The sequence below is a fragment of the Xiphias gladius genome, chromosome 1, assembly GCF_016859285.1.
Source record: "Xiphias gladius isolate SHS-SW01 ecotype Sanya breed wild chromosome 1, ASM1685928v1, whole genome shotgun sequence".
Lineage (NCBI taxonomy): Eukaryota > Metazoa > Chordata > Actinopteri > Istiophoriformes > Xiphiidae > Xiphias > Xiphias gladius.
In genome coordinates, this window is record NC_053400.1 from 29,506,188 (window position 1) to 29,527,855 (window position 21,668).

Below are 21,668 nucleotides of genomic sequence, written 5' to 3' on the forward strand. Positions count from 1 at the left end.
ACAGAGCAAAAGAAGACAGAAAAATGGCGGACCTCAGGAAGATCTGTCCTGAGGCTTTGCCCTGTCGTGTCAGCTGTTCACGAAAAACATCATTCCAGGGGAAGCTTTTCATCCTTCTTTGCATACTGATAGTGGACACCGGAGGAGCTACGACTCACTGGGTTGTCACGGAGGATGGAAAAATTCAACAACAGGTATGTCAGTTAGCTAGCTAATTGCCCTGCTAACGCCTGCGTTAGGTGGCTAGCTTGTAACAGCTAACTATTTTTGTTAGCATTGACGGTACCGTTTTGTTTTGTGGGTTTTTATTTTAGCAGTTTAATCCGAACTCAGCAAGACTCATTGGTCGGGTTAGGCAACGTTACATACTACGAGAAAGTAGCATTAAAAGTCGTTTTGCTTGGCTGAGTCAGTTAGCTCAAACCAGCTACCTTTAAACTGACGTTATCGTTAGGTGTTTGAGGTCAACATGACCATAATATTCTAGGCCCATGTCAACGTCTGCGATGGAAATCGCTTATAAAGATGCCAGATTTTACGTTAATGTTGGTTGGTGCCAACTGCCAGAAAGGTCCCACCTAAATTTAGAGAGAAATAAGCTCAGAGTTTATAAGTGTTTTACATCTGCACTTAAGTTGGATGGACCATTTCTTACATGTCTAAACAGTACTTGAATCTTCTCATATCATTCGATTAATCCGCTGGTAGAATATTTTTCGCAGTCACTGAGACTGACATGAATAAGCGTACTGTATGTCAGACCTTACGGCACTTTTGTTTTTTTGTTGTTGTTTTTTTTTAAGGTTGACTCACCTTTGAATCTGAAGCATCCACATGATGTTGTGATCTTCATGCGGCAAGAGACTCGTGTTAACTACCTCAAGAAGCTGGAGGTGTGTGGGTTTCATTTTATCTCTCATGTGCAAGGATGTTGTCAAAGTTATTTTTCGCTGTTACGTTTCATTCTGGTCATAGAACTTGTGTGGTACCTATTCTGTCAACTGTCATCTTCTCTGCATTCATGTCGTTACTGATTGATTGTCCTTGTTGTTGTTGTTGTTGTTGAACAGAAGCAGCTAGTGGCACAGAAAATTCACATCGAGGAGAATGAGGACAGAGACACAGGGCTGGAGCAAAGACACTACAAAGAGGATGCAGACTGCATCATGGCTAAGGTCCCCCTGGGGGACCTGGACCTGTACGATGGCACTTATATCTCATTGGAAGGCAAAGACATCAGGTAAGTTCTCCTTAATAAAACGTATCATTGCCAACATTCATATTGTTATCTCTACAGTGTTTTTTTTAAAAAGTGGATAGGGAACCATTTAAATAATGCATAGCCCAATCATGGAGGTATTGTGTGTCTAGTGTGTGTTTATGATTATGATGAACTTGTCATCCTAAAGTTTTTTGTTTATTTTTCTTCCTGCCTCTCCATCCTGTAGTCCAGAAGACTATGTGGATTCCCAGTCAGCTCTGCCCCCAGATCTGGAAAAGCCTGACTGTGCAAAAGTGTTCGAACTACCTTATAGTATCCATGCTTTCCAGCATCTCAGGGTAAGTGGAGGTCAAACTTGTCAACACTTTTTCTTCAAAATTGAGCAAGATGGAAATGAATCATCTATTTAAGTTGCTTTTTTATTTATTTATTTATTTATTTTTTTTGTGTAATAATCTGTATGCTAACAGCAGTCTTGTCTCGATCAGTTCTGGCACAGGGTTACTAAAGCCTTAGCTAGTCACTGGAGCAAGTTAAGCATGGACCAGAGTTCAAGGACACAAAAGATGATGTATAAGATGGCCATTTTCTGGCATAGACTTAGCAACTAAACGCATACCAAAGGTTATTAAGTATCTCAGTCAGGGAAGCCCAGCCAACCTTATCGAACAAAATGCAGCAGTTAGTGTTGTAATAGTAAATAAAGTCTAAAAGGCTGATAGTGGTGGCAGCTGCATATCGGTAAATTACATCCCTCCTTGTGCCAGATGTCAAGAAATTTATATTCTGCGACCCCTTTAGAATAAAAAATGCGTTTGTGAAGATATGCACCTCACCGTAATCTACAACATGATTTTATCTTAAGGTTGCATTCAAATCCAACAACAGTTTTATAAGTGAGGACCTTGGGTAAAGAGTAAAGGGCAGTGTTGTTTTTGTGGGCAAGTACCAATTAATAAAGTTGATATTTGGCTACAGTCAGAGTGGAAAACCCCGATAACTCCAACACATCCATTTATCGTTTTCACTGACGTCATCTGGTTATTCGACTGCGTGGTCACCAGCACATCGTATCATATTTATGTGTGTATAGTTGCAGAGACATGTCAAGTTTGTGCTTACGAAATTAGTATGCTGTTTATGTAGTTGGGAAAAACTTCAGAATCTTAGTTAGCCTTGCTGCCAGGTGAGGTCATTTGTGCACTGCATATTATGTGCACTGCATATTATGTGCACTACAGAGATGTAGCGTTTGTGTTTGATTGATCACACGCAAAAATTCCAAGCAATTGATTCTTCCCATCTTTCCGTTCCAGGGTGTGCAGGAGAGGGCAAACTTGACCTCCCCACTTCTTTCTAAGGAGGATCCCATTTTTAGTTCACTGTCTCATAAGCTGGGTCGTAGTGTTGATGAGGTGGGCCACCGCATCCATCAAGGTTTACTGAGGGTAAGGTCGTCCTGTACCACTTTGCCTCACTAACCTACTTCCCTTTTGTTGCTATTGCACAAAAGAATAGAGGCCTAACAGTTAGCAGTTCGTCCTTAGAAGAAGTTTATAAAAAAAAGTATATTTGTGCATGTCTTTATGATTGTGTTTTCCAGAATTCGTCGTCCTGGGTACTGTACAATATGGCGTCATTTTATTGGCGTATGAAGAATGAGCCTCAGAGGGCGGTGGACTGTGTGGTGCGTGCTCTGCATTTCTCCCCAAGGTACTGTCAGGCTGGTCCGAAACCAACTGCACTAGTATACTGTACTGCATTATATGAGACTGCTCACAGGTGTCCACATTCTCATGCTGTGTGTGTGTGTTGTACTTGTAGGCAGCACAAGGATGTGGCCCTGGTCAACATGGCCAACATCCTGCACCGTGCACATTTCTCAGCAGATGCTGCCATTCTCGCCCACGCTGCTTTGGACCTTACCTCGGATCTCTTCACCAGCCACTACACCTTAGGAAACATTTATGCTGTAAGTCGAAGAGAAACCATTCCACTGCAGTAGAGGGTTGTGTATTTAAACCACAGACTTACCAACTGGTTAATCTAATAGTTAACACCATAGTATCACAACTTTTGTCTCCTGGATTTGTCAGGGCACTCCAAAAATCCACGTTCATAAGCTTGAAACTCTTTATCAGTAAGGTTTGAATGTGTTACAGTAAAAGCTTACTAAACAGAATAGTTTAGACTCTTGTGGTCTACCATGAAAACCATTTGAAAGTAAAATTATCCAGTGAACTGAATAATTTTTGTATGTAATGGTAGCGCAAATGTAGAAATGGTTTCTGTTTCCCTTTTTTTTTTCTTTCTGCTGCCCACCTGTCCTTACCGTTTTTAGGTGTTGCTAAGAAATAAATAGCTAATAGAGACTTAACCAATTAAATAACAGTAAGCTGAGTTTTCATCCCTTTTCTTTTTTTTTTTTTTCCTACTATTGAGAGAGTAGCTCACAGGAGAGTGTTGTGTACCTAATGTGGTGGCAGATTTATTGATAACGATTTTTGCTATCTCACTATCTGTAGCTGAGGTTCGGGGTTCCTGAAAAACAAACGAGATAGAATTTAGCTGTCAGTAATTTCTTTTCCCACTGGGAAGTATATAGTATATACTATTTACTGAATATAAACGTACAGTGTATTGCCAGCCAAGACCCCAAAATAACATTGTTATATTTGAAAAGGACTTAATTAAATCACCAGCATTTTACCAAACTTGTATCTATATAGTTTAATGGTTATTTTTGAGGTCCCCAGAGCTTTATACCAGTGTGTAGTACTCTGACATTTTTGGTCTGTTGTTTTATTTTTGTCCTAGTATGATTCCTACATGAAACAAATCAGTGTTTGACCTCTGCCATTTCTGTGGTCTTTACATCTCCTTTTCTATCGCTGTCTGACCAGATGCTTGGGGAATACAATCACTCGGTGCTGTGTTACGAGCAGGCACTGCAGGCCCAGCCAGGGTTTGAGCAGGCTCTGAGGAGGAAGCATGCTGTGCTCTGTCAGCAGAAGCTGGAGCAGCGTCTGGAAGCCCAGCACAGGTAGGCAAACACACACACACACACACACACACAGACACAATGACACACAGATAACTGAGACACACAGACACACATATAACTGAGAGACACACAGATAACTGAGACTCACAGACACACAGATAACTGAGAGACACACACACACACACACACAGATAACTGAGAGACACACACACACACACACACACACAGATAACTGAGAGACACACACACAGACACACAGATAACTGAGAGACACAAACGATAAAATATCATTATACCAGTATACCGTTTGATCCTTGGTTAAGGCATTTGAGTAGGCATTCTAATAATTGTTTCTCTTCTTTTCTCTTTCTTTTCAATGTTCACGGTTTAAAAATATTATATTTATGGTCATGACCTATTCTTTACAAATGGGCTTGTAAGCACGAAAACAGGTTGTAGTACCTGAGGCTGTCTACCATAATTCTGTTTGAACAATGATTGGTTGGTCAAGGATTTCAACCTACAGTGGCTTGCAAGGAAAATGTAATGTATCATTCAGTATGTGTTGGGGATTTTTAATGATTACAGCAAAATCAAAATAAAGTCACCCTGTAAAGTAAAAGAATAGTACCCAGAGCTGGCAGAGAGTCAGTGTTATGTTCATGAATGTAGTGGATCTTTTTGCAGATAACCTGCTATGTATTTCTCCCAACTGTCCTGTTTTCCCCGTCCTCATTTTTCTATATTTGTAGATCCCTGCAGCGGACGCTGAATGAGCTGAAGGAGTACCAGAAGCAGCATGACCACTACCTTCGCCAGCAGGAGGCACTGGACAAACACAAGCTGCTGCAGGAAGAGCAGATCCTGCGCAACATTATCCATGAGACCCAGATGGCCAAGGAAGCCCAACTTGGTAGGATGCCATGCACAGCAACTAGACCACGGCATGAATGAGAACACTTAGAACAATCCTGAGGTGTGCAAGTAGTGTTATCTCGCAATTCAGTTGACCTGAGTATTGTGTGTCATGTGTGCTCCAGGGAACCATCAGATGTGTCGGCTGGGTCAGCAGCAGCGCAGCCTCTACTGCCCCTTTGACCTGCCTGTGCGCTATCACCGGGGCGATATTTTTGAACATGTCCACTATGTCCAAGTGAGTTTTCAAGATATTACAATGTAGGATGTTTATAAGAAGGAGGTGATTATTAGCCCTGGGTTTCCCCTGCAGGGAGAATTTAAACCACAATGCACTGTTCTTTCAACACAAAAAGAACATGTTGTGTGGTACAGCTTTCAGTGGATATTTATCAATGGAAGCGAGTAAAAAGAAAATAATTTATTTTTCACACATTACTGGGCAAAAGCTTTTGCTAGTTTCTGTCTCTCAGTTCTTCCTGTCTTTCTCTTTTTTCATAGTTTGCAGAGGAGGTGTCAGTGGCATCCAGTGTGGCGCTTGTGTCAGAGCGTAACTCAAACCAGACAGCGGCCAGCCCCCAGCTCCATCCCTCTGTGTCTGGAGACCAAGACCCTGCTGCTGCCCTCTGGGGCAGCCATCAGGATTACACACAGGCAAGAGAACTGCATGCAAATTCATTCTTTGCAGGTCAACTCCGTGACTTCAAAGTACACCATCAAGTTGACACCAAAAAAAAAAAGAGACATCTCTGTAATGCTAATGAACATTCAACAACATTCAGAGACCACATTGGACCTATCAAACAACGTAATACAACTGTAGGGATGCTGGATCCCATTTGATTTTGCATATGAATGTAAGGAGAGTCCAAAAAAAATTTTTTTTTAAGAAAAATTTGCTTCTAAAACATTAGATTAGTTGAAATTTTGATTAAACAATCACAAACTCCTGGAGAGACATTTCGTGTGTATTACCTCTATACCTCGGTATTGTTTAGGAGATCAAGAGTTGCTGACAGTACGTTTTTTGCTTTAGGACATTCAGAGGATGTTGTGGCCTCAGAGGACTGACTGTGCCCAAGAGTACCCAAGTGTTCCCCCTGCTCACCTGCTCCCAACCTACTACCTTCCACCTGAAACACAGGCCCTCAGGTCAGTACACATTACTGAATGGGGGTATTTCGTGGATTCCTAGTAGCAGGAAAGCTACATTCCACTTAAGTTTGAATCCTCGCAGTGATCTTCAAAACTACACCGCACGTCAAAGCAAAGGATAACAATTTAAAGCTATGTGAGAAAAGATTTACCACATAAAAATTGCTTGTGAGTGAAATAATTCTAATTGTGTATAATCAGCCCAGTGGCAACTCTACTGTATGGGAAGAGCAGTCCTCCTCAGACAGCAGCTCTGCCAGACTGTGGTCCCATCCCCCAACCATATCCAGCCCTCCTGCCAGCCTCACTAGACTGGCCGCTGGAAGAAAAGGAGCTGCCAGATCCCTTTGCCTCCCAGGTATCTGTCTGCCTGTTTGTTTACTGTATGTCTGTTTGTGTGTGTCAGTTTTAATAGGAAAATGATTGAGATAGATAGATACTATGTTGCAGTATGTTTACAGAATTATTTTGCCTTTACTTTGTTTGTCGGAGTGTGTGAGTGTTTTGTATGATATGTGGAACTGTGCAGAAGAATATCCACTCGTGAATATTACTTTGTGTGATTACAGATACTGCAGTTGCGCAGTGGAGGATGGACACTGGAGCAGATTGGCTCCAGAGTAGCTCAAGCTATGAAACAAGTAAGAGAGCTCCTGACTCCTCTGTTCTCGTAGCACAATAATGTATCTCACTACCTAGTATAAAAAGCTTGAAGGGCTGAATTTGTAGAGAGTGGCACATAAAAGGTTTTCTGTCTTTAATAATTGAATGGGAATTTACGCTTTATTGAGGCCATGCTCACACTCTAACTTAAGTTGTTGAGTTGATAATAACTGTCCATCACATCTCAGATTTGGGAATTTGATCATGAACCACTCCAGCCACTCTAAAGTGCTCAAAATTCAACCCATCTGAAGTCTCTCTCAGAGCTAACAGAAGTTTGTTTGTATATATAGGCCACTATACCCAGCTGGCAGGTCCACAACGAGGCAGCTCTATTTTGGCGGGCCAAAGGCAATGGCAGCCGTGCCCTACAGTGCCTGCGCCAAGTGTTGAGCTCGGCTCCGCCCTCCCACCGCCACTTGCCCCTCACCAACGCCGCTAACCTGCTGCTACACCATGGTCTGACCACCCACGCACACACACTGCTGGAGCAAGCATTGACACTTAATGCATCAGAGGTAAAGGCACTTTGGTAAATAACCGTTTACCATTTTTTTTACCATCTTGGAGTTGCACACATACGCTGTATTACGTGTACTCTACACCTTTGGCCCAATATAGGTACATGTTTGTTGACACAAATAAGCAGCTCCTTCAGACAGCCAGTCATATGTTTGTTGCTTTTTGGAGTATACAACACTCAATACATCAATACACCAGTGAATCAGTATCGGTAAAACCCCAAGATCATAGTAGTTATCACACTCTTCATCTTCTCTTGCTTAATATGTTTGTATAAACAGATTCTTATTCCTCAGGTTAGCAAAAAACACTTTTCCAATTCTACCATTATACCACACACTATTATGTCACATTAACTGTGGATCTCTGTGGTAAGAGGTAAAGATGTTTGAATGTTAATAAAAATAGAATTGTCGGATCATTGCTTTTTTTTAAACATTTATTTATTTATTTTTATTTCACTCTACAAGCTTATGCATGTAGTAGTTATGCAAGCCTATATATGACATGTGTCTGGGACAAAATGTACTTTGTCCAAACTCCTCACCAACCATACAAAAGATACCCTTTCCTTAATACCAGTTGAACAATACGTCTCATCACGCAAACGATGCTGACTAAGTGCATCTTGTAATAGCCATACACTGATCTCTTTGTCAAATGGAGTCGTCCAGCGGTATGCTGTGCCATGTCAAAAAGCACTCATCACGTCATGTTGATTCCAAGAACACCAATTTAGTGCTCTCCAGTACACTGCAGATTGTTCACATTTTAAACCCAAAAGAGTAACACGGGAAGATTTAAAGCATGAGTGTGTGGCTGGAAAATGTGCTCAATCTGCAAGATGGTATCTGGTCAGTATGGAATAAAATCGATTGGGGACATTTCCAAAGTGTCAGTAAATCAAGCCTTGAAAAAAAAACAGGGACTTAAAAGTAAAAGGGGTGTACCCAATAATATGGCCATAAGTGTATACAATTCATGTTGATTATATACCAATCCAGGAAACACAGGTAGAGAACTATGTAAGAACTGGAGATGGTAAGCTCTGGTATGGAATTGCAATGAGTCATTAATATATGACTCAACCAATCGCCATAAACTGCAAAAGTGTTGTTGCAGTTTCAGAAAAAAATGCATATACCTTGTTTTGTCCCTATATCACTGTAGGATGTATAGCGATGTCTGCTAAAGCTGAGTGTCAGTTTTCACTCTTTACCCATCAGCTTTTTTTTTTTTTTTCTCCCTCAGCCCCACACTCTGCTCAGCCTGGTGAGTTTGCAGTTGGCCCAGGGCAATGTGACAGGTGCTCTGGCCTTGTTCCGCCACATTCTGGTGATGGCCCTTTCCTCCTCCTCTTCCTTCTCATCCTTTGCTGCCTGTGAACAGTGTCGCACTAGCCTGCCTCTGCTGCGTTGTCTGCAGTTCTACCCGTTCCTTTACAATCTTTCACATCGACAGCCCTGCTCAGGTGAGTAACACAAACACATACAGGTGTATTTTACAGTATCTCTGAAGTATAAAGGACTTGATCCCTAGGATTTACTACTTTTAAAGGCATATTCCCTGATTTTTGTTCAACTGAACTCTGAACAGCAGTACAGATTCAGAACATCAGCAATGATCTGAAGGCACTGGGGAGTTACAGCAAGATCAAGCAAAATTTTTTTAAAGAGGGCTTTGCACGATAAAAACAATATGTATTGTGGGTTTTTTAAAGTCTAACAATTGCTAAATTGTACGGTGTTAAAGATGTGGGGGAGCCTGAAGGATTTGTAGGTTTCTTAAACCTAAGCACTATCGTTGCTTAATCTTTCTATATGTAACAAAAATGCAGAGATAAGAGTGGTGATGAGCATCATTCCCTGAAGTTTCATCGAAACCTGAGCTGTGTGGACAGATGGACAGATCTAGGAAATGAATCCCTTTCCGATATTTGCCCTATATTACGAACAGTTTACATATAAAGCGCACTATATTTGGAGTATTGACATTTGGCTTTGATTTCAGCGGTGGTCATAACACATTAATATGCAATATAGCCACTTAAGCAGAACCTGACAATTTGTTTCTAAATTTTTTTATTTGTTTTCATTATTTCTAAAAACATTACTTAATTTTTTTTATTTTTTATTAACATTCAGTAAAAGAATGAATGCACTACCCTGCAACCTCATGGTGTTTATTAGAAGCTGGTCAGTCTATCCCTCTGATTTTAAAAAAAGTAGTTTTGCAAAGTAATTTCATCACAGCTTACAATTAGAATGGCACTCAGAGGAGCGCATACTTTGCCAAGGAGAAAAATGCCCTATCTAGTCAGTTACGGAAAGTGATTAAAAAAAAATCCCTGGATCCACCCTTTTAATCGGATCCGGGCCAAAATTTAATGGGTTCTTTTCTGGCCCATGCCCCATCCCCTTCACCAAGTTTGGTGCAAATCCGTTCTTCACTTTTTGCGAAATCCGGCTGACAAATAAGCAAAACAACAAACGCACAAACCAACAAACAGACCCGGGTGAAAACCCAACCTCCTTGGTGGAGGTAAATATTGTTTTCTGTAATTCCCAACTCTACCAGTGGGCTATACTGAAACTGAAAATTAGCCATGGACTCAAAATGCACTCACATGCTGTGGGCCTTACACTCAAAACCCCCATGTTGTCCATTGAAGCTGCAAGAGTGGCTGTGAGAAACAAGTAGTATGTTGTGATTCTGATTTGAGCAGCGACTGCAACTGCTTCTTTATTCATATCAGTGGGAGTGAAAAGAAAAGTGCTTTGAAGTGGAGAAATTTTGCCACTCAATAATTTAAGCTGCAGAAAATAGCTGATGCCAAATTTAGAAAGGTCTATATTTTATTCTCCAAAGCTAAATATTGCTGAGGTCACACAAGCACTTTTAAAACATTCACCCACCTTAAGTTGGGGCAAAAGTTTAAATAAACGCACAAAAAAGAATTAAAAACCTTTCTCATATTAAATTTTCTCATACATTTTATGGTGGCTGCAGTTTCTCCCACATGTTTTGATCCTTTTAGCAGTATTGCTACAGTCAAACAAATTTTTTTCAAGGTTGTGGAAAAACAAGCTATGATACATAGATTCATAATCTTGGTCAGTTGCAGATTAACTAAGAAAATGAGTGCCGTCATAACAAATTTTGACTATGTGAAGCACTTCACCTTGGCCCAGCTGTCTGTCAAGCTTCAGTTCAGTACAGTTTTTGAGATAGTACGGATTTTATACATTCCTCATTAAAAAATTAATAACTCATTAATTATAAGAGATAAACAAGCTGTTCACAAGCTAATATGGCATAGTCATGCTTGGATATTTAAAGTGGAACCATGTTTCTAGTCATCTCTATCTGGGGGTAGCAATGGTTCGTATTCAGCGATTTTTAGATCCCTGCAAAAAAAAAAAAAAAAAACCACATGGGCAATGTTTGGGGCCGTACACGCATGGTATGTACCAAGTTTAGGGAAGGGTGGATGAAGGATGTAAGATAGTGAGTCAAAAATATGTCTAGCAAAAAATTTTAAATGGTGGAACATTTTTTTTTATGATGCAAATGGGCGTGGCCTATATCCGATGGCATCACCCACTGACCCCATAGACACCAGACATTTTCTTCTACACCTCATAGTTGCTGAGATACTAGCCAAAACATTTTTCAATATTGGTTAGCCCATTTCTCACCACATATTGGCAGTATTGCCACAATTTTTGGGTATGTGAAGCACTGAAATATCTGTAAGTATGTCAACAAGTTTCAGGCTTGTAGCCTTTTATAGTTTTTGTGACATTCAGCATCTTTTATCATGTTTTGCTTATTCCCCACAGAAAACCATTAGAAAAAATGTACTAAAAAAAATTGATACAAAGTCAACTGTGACAGATGTCATCACCAACTGTAATAGCGTCAATCTCTTCAACACGGTTAACATTTAATCTTTGGAACTCTGTGTCTAGCTGCAGGCGCTAAGAACTAGTAGCACGCCAAAAAGAAAGGACTGATTTGTTTGGTAAAGTAAATATCCAAACTGCCTTAGTAACTTGTCTGTAATAACTTGATCACAAAATTCCACACACAAGAGAGGGATAATTTTTCAAGTCTCTGAATATTTATTTTATTCCAAATTTACTATTTCACTAATGTACATTACTATGATATCTATGAATATACAGAACAGTGTTTGGGAAGACGTTTAACATTTGTGTTTCTTTCATGCTATACGTCTTTTGTACCAGTCTTTGTTAATTAATTTGCCAATTGATTACGAATACAGTTGTTGTCAGTGCCACCTAGTAAATGTCTGCTCCAGGTCTACTATCGTGGTTAGATTTGGAGTAATAATTTTCCCTTGACTTGTGTTCATCCAGAGGGTGCTGCCTGCATGGCTGAGGAGGACCTTGGTATACAGCTGGAGGAATGGGAGGGCAGTGAAGAGAAGCAGGAAGCACCAACCATTTCTGCAATGGAGGACTCCTTGCTCTTCGAGAGTAAGAATATGATGATGATATGAAACGGACTTTCAGTTCAGTGCAGTTCCACGTGGCTCAAATTTGCACTACAAAATGTCACTGAGAATTAGACCACATCAGTGTCATATGTAACTTGACCTAATTGTCTGCCCTGAAAAAATATTTATGAGACTCCAAAAAGGGTTTCTCTCTCGCTCAGTTTGGTAAGTCCTCCTGTAGCTCAACACTACTGTAATTAAATTCTTTCATTTGTTTTCAGAGCTAATCTTGGACAGTAATGGGTCAGGTGAGGCAGCTGGACAGCACCAGGCTTCCCCCTCTGCCTCAGGGACAGCTAAAATGGCCACCCCATTTGGAGGTGGAGGAGTGGAAGGGGAGGAGGAGTGGCAGCTGAAGGAGGACCTGATGGGGGCTTTTGAGGGAGCACTGGATGTTGGAGGCAAACGAGGGGACCTGCGAGGTATCCGGGTGCTAAAGAATGACCGTGTCATGGGTGCCCGTGCAGGTGGTGGGCCCTGCTTTGGAAACTGTGAGGACGATGAGGGAGCAGAGTGGGTAAGTGTGAAAACTCACCCTTTTGACAACAAAGTTGAGTTTGATTAGCAGTCACCAGTCTCCTGTAGTTATGAGTGGAACTGATGTGACTGAAGTGTGTAGAGTTGATCTGAAGGTTCGAGTGCCTTTTTGTTGTTGTTCATCAGATCACCTTCCAGGTAAAACGGGTCAGGAAGGCTAAGGTGGATGGGACAGAAAGTGTTGCTAACTCTGATGACAGCCAGAACGGGGAGTCACTGCCTGGGGGACACTCTGTCTTGGAGATCAGCGGGCCAACTATCCCATCGCCTGGCCCTTCAGGTACCGCAAACACCTACATTTCAGGGTTGGGTGGTGGTGGGTGGTGCAGCATGTGACCGATGTGCATGCAGAGACTCATGCAGTTTAGAGGGAGAGTGTAACCCAGGTTTTTTTCTGGAGCTAAAATTTACAGATGTTTCCTAAACGCGTCACAAGCAGGCTATCGGTAGACTCTAGCCAGGCGGCTGCACACAGAGAGGCCTGTAGTCCCCACTATGTCACTGCAGCGCACGCAACTCACAGGTGTGTTGCCAAAAATTAATTACTTTGAAAAGGGTAAAATACAGCGTTCGGTTGAAACTGAACGATTTTATCTACCTGGGCGGGTATAATCTACCTGGACACGCTGCCCAATTAGAGCCTTTGTATGAGAAACGCTGCTATCTCTAAGAATGCTCCTTCGGTTGTTTTCAACAACAATGAAAGAATGATTAAAATTAAGTACAACTACAGTTATATTTGACAGTGTGGACGGGCGCGGCGTCTCCCTCCGTGTTTCGGGAGAACTTGTGAGCGAGTGGTTGGGCATTCGCACAGATGCAGAGGGAAAGTGGGGGCGGGGTTGTGCGGAGACTGGCACGGCTCTATGGAAGAAACGGGCTATGTAACGCAACATCCAACTATATCAATTCAAACAGTATTGTCTCATCCTATATCTCATTTGAAAATATATACCGATTATACCTTTTAAAAAGTTGATAAACCATCCAGCGCTATTATATTTTACACAGAATAAGCACCAAGGTACTGGACTTAAACCAACTGAGAGAGATGTCTTTGTGGTTTTTGTGTTTCCGGGCAGGTCGCTGGAGGGACTACACAAGTCTTGGCTGGCCAGGGCCAGAGGAATGCCAGCGAACACGAAGGGTTGACCTCACCACTGTAGCTAGCACCTGGTTGGCTGTCTCTGCCAAGAACATTGAGTAAGACTCCCACTGTCCTGATCATGGTCTCGGTTTCATCTCATGTTATCTTACAACAAGTCAGTTCCAGAAGAGGATTTATGTACCTCATTATTATATAACTGCGAATTTAGTAGGTGCTGAAATATTGACCATGTACACACAAATTTGTTTGAAAAGTAATATCCACAAAGCTTTTAAGATACCTTAGATATGTGTGGAGTGGTTTTTAAGAAATACCTGTTGAGTGTTTTGAATTCGAAAACAGGAGTAGGAAATAAAAGGTAATATACAGGCGTCAATTTGCGGGTTCTAACCTCAATCGCCAAAAAAATTAAAGCCGCAAGCAGCAACGAGCGGGTTTCAGGCCTGACAAAGACGAGCAAAATCACTTCAGCTAGTTTAATTCTGTTTAAAAGTGTCCATGTAGTAAATATATTGAGGAACTCAGTGATAGAAAAAAATATACTTTAGTGCTGTTTAGTAATATTTTCCTCCAAAAAGAATTAGGAAAAGAAAATACTTTGACTGGAGTTAATGACGGGCAATGAAGAGAGAAAAAGGGTATTGTAACGGAAGGTACTATTATGATGCCTAGCTGTTTTTTGTTCTGTTTCAGCTACAATTGATCCAGGTTGCATGGTATGCGTATATGTTTTTTGATTGATTGACAGCCATGTTTTTTTGACCGAACGTGTCCATTCATAATAGAATTGTGTATCTCAGTCCCAAAAGACTATCTACTGAATTTGTTGTTGATACAGTCAAAATCCAAAAAGTAGCTGTCACTTTACAGTCTTTTCAAATTGTGCAATTTAGCAAAAATTAAAAATCCAGCATGTTGGACTTTAATGGTTCAAGGGGCTTTTTTTGTAGAGCACAGCGAGCTGGACTGGTATGTCAAATTTCAAGTTGGTCGGACTTACAGTGTGTTTTTGTGTTTTTAGGCCTTAATTACAGCGCCGCCATCTGGCAGATTGGGGTCTTGTTTCTTGGGAAGCGCTTGCCCCTCATTTCCAGTTGTTTTATTCATGTTTCTAGCTCGCTCCAACTCAGCAGTCTGAGCCACAGGAGCAGACAACAAATAATCATAAACCAGCACAAATGCAATTTAAAAAACTAATAATAATAAAAATTATTACAACAAAAAACCCCATTGTTGACTCATTGACATTCTTGCATCATAGCACATCAGAAACTAAAATTCAGTAAATACAGTTTTTAGTCTTTTATGTTTTAATTTTACGTTTTCCCTTCACTGTCTGTCTTTAGCATCACAGAACACATAGACTTTGCCACTCCACTCCAGGAGCCAGCTGCTGAACCTTTATGTAACGCCAACCTAGCTGCCAGTATGCACACCCTCGACCACCTGGCAGGGGTAGCCAATCGTGCCGCCATCCACTACACTGGAGAGAGTCAACTGCGTGAGGTAGGCTGAGGCAGAAGCCATAGATTACAAGAATTAACATGCATCTTCTTCCCTTCTAAAGAGGTTGTCATCTCTATCACAGCAGTAATAAACAGAATGGTAGATAAAGTTATAAAAACTAATGAGAAAATACTGCACACGTCTAACATTCGCATTCAAACGAGTTTGAATTCCACAGATATACTTCTATAAACCATGTGTATATATATATATGAATATGCAAACTTAATTTGAAGAATTCAGATTTCAGGAGGAAATGACAACTTGTGCTGGGTGCCACAAAAAAAACCAAAGAGCAGGTCCAGTAGCTAATGTTAGAATTTGCAAAGCCAAGGTTTAACAGCCAAGACAGTCATAGGTTGATTTAAAGAATATGCAACAGGGGTAGGTAATGCATGCCCAGAGACAGTCCTAACGTATAGAAACTGTCAAATGGAAAATCATTGTTACACTCTATAGAAAAAACGACCTCATTGACAGTCACACTATTAAATAATCAGCGTAGCAACACTTCTTAAGCCTCAATTATACTCCCTTGTGGACGTGCACACAGACACCTGTGGACACCACGGACGGTGGTTTTCATTATAACACTTCCTGGTCTGTTTGGAGTCACCTCGGTGCGGACCATGTGCAGTCGGTGCCCTTGTAGCGTAGTGGGTCACAAAAAATTGGAGGGTACCCTGACGTCTGCACAGAGCCTAGCGTACTCCCCCTGATGATGAAATTTATGTCACTCGGACCCTAGTGGACCCTCGCGTACTCGCAGATGCAGAAAGTGTAACACTAGCCTTAGTTAATAGTCTCACACGTGTCTTTTCATGTCCTCACCCACAGGTCCTGCAGAACCTCGGCAAGGATAAGTTCTCCCCTCAGTCCTTTGAGCAGGTGGGGACAAGAATCGCTAAAGTACTGGAGAAGGTAAGGGCTCTCTGGTGGTCCCAGTTTCGGTAGAAACATTTGCATTAAAATAACTTGTGTTTTCACAACTATCACCAGAATGTGCAACAGCACAGCAATTTCATATACCCACAATCTTGGCTGCGTATTTTTTTTGGGGGGGGGGGGCGGTCAAGATCAAATTTTCTTGTGTTCCTTCCTACAATGCTGCATACCGCTCCACAGTTAAGCATTACTAAACCAATAATAGTTATGTGCAATTTGAAATGGTGACATAACACATTGCATTCTGCACTATATAAAATACACTCAGTTGCGTAACATTTGCTCATTTGCAAACTTTCAATTTGTCTTTGTCTTGAGCTGTATGAATTAACTCTTCATCACTCTTCTTTTTCTCCAAATGTAGGATATAGGTATATCAGGAAACCAAACAATCAAAGTTATTAAGGCAGATTTTCCCACTGAGGAAAGAGGCGAAATGCCACTAAGTAAGGACGGGAGTACACATTCAAACTTTTAAACGTGTCTTCAACGGTGTTTGAGAGACGCCGAAGGCTGCTCAGTGTCATTAGCCATCCCAACCCTGATCATGCACTTACGACAAGCATGTTTTTGTGCTATTTTGTGGTAAATTGAAATAATGATGAAAAATTGCAGGAGTGCAAGAAAGAAAGAAATAGTTATTTGGAGAAGGTGCCATTACTGTGAATAATTTATTAGCAGTAACACCCAGCTCTTATAGCCTTGAACTACAACACCAATAGCACTCAACCAATTCAATTTCAATTGTACATGTTTTTCCATTGTCTAATCCCTGAAACTGCAGAATCAGACATCATGGATATTATCCAGCATGGCTGCACTGTACTGGAGGGTGAAAGGTCAAGGCAAGAGAGCCATCGACTGCCTACGACAGGCTCTCAACTACGCCCCCCATCATATGAAGGCAAGTTAGACATCAGCTGTTCCCAACACTTAACCTACCTAGTACGTTTACTAAATAAAGGATTGTTTTAAACATTCTTTTTCCTCCTGAATTGTTAACCAGGATGTGCCCCTTATCAGCCTGGCCAACATCTTCCAGAACGCTCGGCTATGGGACGATGCCCTCACAGTCGCCCGTATGGCAGTGGAAATTGCCCCGCACTTTGTTGTGAACCACTTTACCCTCGCCAACGTCTACATAGCAATGGTAATGCCTACCTCTCTGTTACTATTTGGTCGTTATTTGTTTCCTTGTAGTGACATGACCTACTGCTCAGTTCCTCAAGATTGCCCAGTGCTATAGCAGAACGTCAAAGCATTTATCGAGCAGTAGCGGAGGTCGTGCGTCCTAACGGTGACGTGGTTGTTCTGTTTCGTGACGACAGGAGGAGTTTGAGAAAGCCATGCGCTGGTACGAGTCTACGTTGAAGCTGCAGCCGGAGTTCGCCCCTGCCAAAGATCGACTGAGAACCATTCAGTGTTACCTGCTCACCAAGAGGGAACGCCGTCAGCCCTAGTCCACTCTCCTGGTTTGATCCCAGGTGTACCCCGCGATCATGCACACGCCGGATAAGGAACACTAGGAGCACAGGCACACGCACACACAGACACTACCTCACCTGGAAACCACAGATAACTTAAACAAAATAAAGTGCGATGAGACTTGAATGTGGTTAAAGGTGAGGTATCAAGATTCATATGCAGACATATATGGCTTTTTCTCTTTGAGGTCTAACTTCCCAAAGAATTAGTAAACGTCACAGAGTACAACTGTAGATAATTTTGCCCCACAATCTATCTGTTAAATGCAGGATGCCTCCTGTTATCTAACAATCAAGAAGTTAAGACTGTCAAACTCAGTTTTTTCTGGGTTTGCCTGACTTGCAAAATGGAAGAGGGATAAAACTGAATAAGGCTCTAAAGTTTCTGTTAATTCTTCTGCAATATTTTGATCTCAATCTGGGATAATTGGAAGAATAGCTCACACAGTCATTCTTGAAAACCTTTTAGCATTTTGGTATGTGGAGGTGGCATCTAAAATAAAGGAAATACAAGAATATTGTTCCATTGTTCTCAAGAAACAAACATAATACAGACTGGAGTTGCTGCCATGTTGTAATTGAACGTTAAATTGGGTTTTGTTTTGTTTGGAAAAGGATATTATACAGTATTTGCATAAATCTTCTGCTGAGATGGTAAGGAATGTGCTTCTCAACTCAGAGGTTAAATGAGTTGAACAATAAATGCTGTCACTATTTCTGCCTCATAAAATGGACGGAAATTCTCAGTTTTTGCACTTTTTTTCTATAACATTCCTATTTATAAGGGCCCTACAAACTTTGATTTTGCTCAAAGCTAATTTAAATACAAAAGAGAGAACATGAAATATGCTATTACATTTGCTTCTTAACTTATGAAAAGCATCAGGCAGAAAAAGGATTTGCCATTGACCATCTATTTAAAAAAAAAAAAAAAAAAAAAAAGTGGAATCTGTATTAAATGTACAGTATTAAAGGCAATGTGTGGATTTCATTGGTTCGTTTCTCTTCATCAGTTCTTCGTCTCGTTGGGAATTAAAAACCAAGTGTTTGGAGTCCTTTAAGCTTAAACTGCGGATGTTGTAACATTCCACTATTATCACTTTACCACACCACACAGTATGAATCCCTGATTGAAAACTCTGCATAAACACAAACGTGACTGCATTTTTTATTTATTTTTTTTTCTAGTGAAGATTTTAAAACCAACCTAACGGTGGCACTCTCCAAGCTTCTCAAGACTCATTTTATCAGCTCCTACAGTCTCCCTATCTGATGATAGTCCAAAATGCATTCTAAATCCGGTTCACTTTTGTGATCAGAAACAAAAAGAAATTCGCATAGGTTGTAATATCTCGCATATTTTTAGGGAAACCAGAAGCCACAAGTCATCAGTTCTGTAATGACTGATACATGAAGTCAAACGTCCAAACTGTAGCTTAGTTATCACACTCAAACATGGGAATACTTTGATTTTTTTTTTTTTTTTTTTTTTCCAATTTAGTGTTTTATTTTTTTAATAGAATGGAGAGTAAGTAATGTCCACCCGACCTAGACTTGTATTTTTAGTTATGATGGTAAAACTCTTTTACATCCACTAATCAGATCATTTCAAAATCTGTGTATACAGTACAAACACGTACGTGTAAAGTACACTGTATCATTTCACTCTGGGTAGAAGTCATTTTTACACCTTTGAAGTTTGGCAACCATAAACCTGAAAGTGATAGTAAGTCATTAGTCATAGCACTGTGCCAAACGAAATGCTTTTACTTCCAATCTCACACGTTTAAAGCAATAAACATGGGAGACGTAAATTTAAACCTGGCAGCTCAACGCTGTTCTATTTGAATACCATACTGCCGAAGCAGCGTGGAGCACCCATCCAAAGATGGAACAGCGTGTCCGTTCACATAAAAAAAAAAAAAAAAAAATAAAAATGCACCCATGTGAAACAGCACTTTTTTTTTTCTGCTGCCTTTTTTTTTTTTCCCCTCTCACTTTAAATTGCAAGACCTAAAAATGGCACAAGCACAGTGTGCAGCCGGCTATTTTTAGAATCCTGTAAAGGAACAAGATGGTTGCAGCGGAGCTGAAGTGTATGCACAGACTCCTACAGTGTATAAATACAAACGCAGCACATGAGGGGGCAAATTTGCGGTGCCCGCCCTTCTCCCTCAGATTCCACCACCGCTGAGGACAAAAGGGAGCTGCTGCATCATTGCTAATGGACGCTGTTCATTGAGAGCCCCTCGGCCTATTCCCGTGCAGCCGGCCCCCGCTCCCCGCTCCGTTTCGGAACGTTTCTCAAGGAATAATTGACTGGAGTGGTATTTTTGACCGGCCCAGTCTCGGGCGCAGTATATAAATAGCTCATGCGTAGCAAAGCGTGCATGGATTTGCCAGGGGCGTGAGGCCCGGGAGTAGGAGCCCTGTTATGTAATAGCCATGTGAGTTGGCACACCATACAGACACTGCATTGAATGGGTGTGTGTGTGTGACGCTCTGTACCCATTGAGCGTTTTTGGAGTGATAGTATACTCACTGGGAGTCCTTTTGTTGAGTCTGCTGCAGCTGAGGCAGCTGATTTCGTTACTGCATTCGCTAAACATGAAGTTACGTGCACCTTTTATACATTTACACAATGCACTTTATTTAGGTTTGCGCACACACATAAATTGGCAGTGGAGTGTGCTCATCCGTGTTAAATATCATCTAAATAAACAGGTTCATCTTGAAAAACTAGCCTTAACATTCATTTGAGCTTATAGACTCCATGTATTTCACTTATAGTTGAACTACCTGCCGCCGCAAAAAGCAAATATCGATATTGATGTAGAGCTGCTGTTGTTTATACTGTGTAATAATGTGCACTGATCTCACAATCTCATATTTATCAGTTGTTTGTTTGTAACAGGGCAAATGTTTTATTAGGTAAGTCATCTATTTTTGTGCAACACCCCGGACAGGTGGGATCAAGGTTGTTTACTTGAAAGCGTTATTTTTACTGACGCAATTTTGTAATGATCCAGCCCGGACATTTTTCGCAACTACCCATTTATGTGCCAGTCAGTCAGACTTTGCTGCTCTGGCTCGCCGCTGCTGAATATAGCAACGCCGAATGGATGTTGTTGCGAGATATTATATAATAATAGTAAATTTCCTACACGGACATGAAAGGAGAAGGCTATTTTAAAGGCACGGTGATGTAAGACTGGATCGAGGTTTCAACGCACGAGGGAACAGTGTCGGCTCATTCGAATGGGGCTGTCTCTCGTTGATGGTGTAGACTTACTGTTGCGTTATCGTCTGACGTGAGACGGTGGCTTCCGGGGCCGACCTGAGACGGGACATGTAAGATTCGGGGGATTTTCTGGGTATCAGAAGAAAACTACAGCTCATTGCTTCAACGCGTCAAAATAGTACACGGCCAGAGAGAGAGAATAGGATATGAAATAACCAATAATGAAACCGCGAAGTCAGGAGAGCATATGTGCCACATGAAGTCGCGGCTGGCTTTTCCAGCATGTCAAGTTGGCAATGGGAATATTTTGATACGTACATGTGAGTTCTTATTGCAAGTGTAGACATATTTATTAAGTCTGCATATACACACGTTGCAGTAAAACACCATCAGAAGGGTTTTTTACGTGCAGAACACATGGACGGTCTCTGGCCGGTTTTGACCTGGGTTTTTGGGGGTTTTTAGGGTTGAAGATGTACATCCGAAGATTTCGTGACCTGGAACACCAGTGTGGTGGCAGAAAAAGTCTTATTTTTCTCTCCACCGTCTTCCCTTGTTTTGTTTTGGCTAGAAATTCTGTGTCAATGAGGGGTTTTTCTGGGCGTTTCTTCAAAGTTCAGTGTGATAAGAATGTAACTGGCGGTGTGGAGACTGGCATTAGCACCACGGTCCCTTCTTCTCGTCTCCTCGTCCTCTTTGCTCTTTCTTTCCCTGCGGCCTGAATTTGTTTGGTTCTGTGGTTAGTTAAGTTAGTCCCCGTGTTGCTAGCCTAACGTAGGGCCGCAACCAGTGATTATTTTCATTATCGTTTAGTCTACTCTATTATTATTTTCTCCTTTAATCG

At 41.2% G+C, this 21,668-nt stretch overlaps 1 protein-coding gene across 1 annotated transcript; it reads left to right on the forward strand.

Moving 5' to 3' along the window:
- The first annotated feature begins 2 nt into the window (after positions 1-2).
- ttc17 (tetratricopeptide repeat domain 17) lies at positions 3-18,525 on the forward strand. The gene is made up of 25 exons (XM_040131929.1): positions 3-194; positions 804-893; positions 1,071-1,240; positions 1,449-1,560; positions 2,539-2,670; positions 2,826-2,935; positions 3,047-3,194; positions 4,126-4,265; positions 4,979-5,139; positions 5,267-5,379; positions 5,643-5,795; positions 6,178-6,293; positions 6,498-6,654; positions 6,866-6,937; positions 7,253-7,477; positions 8,733-8,952; positions 11,864-11,983; positions 12,225-12,520; positions 12,667-12,820; positions 13,623-13,743; positions 14,995-15,154; positions 15,992-16,075; positions 16,884-17,003; positions 17,106-17,249; positions 17,428-18,525. Exons 1-25 carry the CDS (start codon positions 24-26, stop codon positions 17,557-17,559), a joined length of 3,621 nt encoding a protein of 1,206 aa, XP_039987863.1. The 5' UTR covers positions 3-23; the 3' UTR covers positions 17,560-18,525.
- Positions 18,526-21,668: the final 3,143 nt, after the last annotated feature.

Coding starts and splice junctions, on each gene's coding strand:
- ttc17 (XM_040131929.1), top strand. CDS start 24: ATGGCGGACCTCAGGAAGATCTGTCCTGAGGCTTTGCCCTGTCGTGTC. Junction 1,561..2,538: donor ATGCTTTCCAGCATCTCAGG/GTAAGTGGAGGT, acceptor TTTCCGTTCCAG/GGTGTGCAGGAGAGGGCAAA. Junction 6,655..6,865: donor CAGATCCCTTTGCCTCCCAG/GTATCTGTCTGC, acceptor GTGTGATTACAG/ATACTGCAGTTGCGCAGTGG.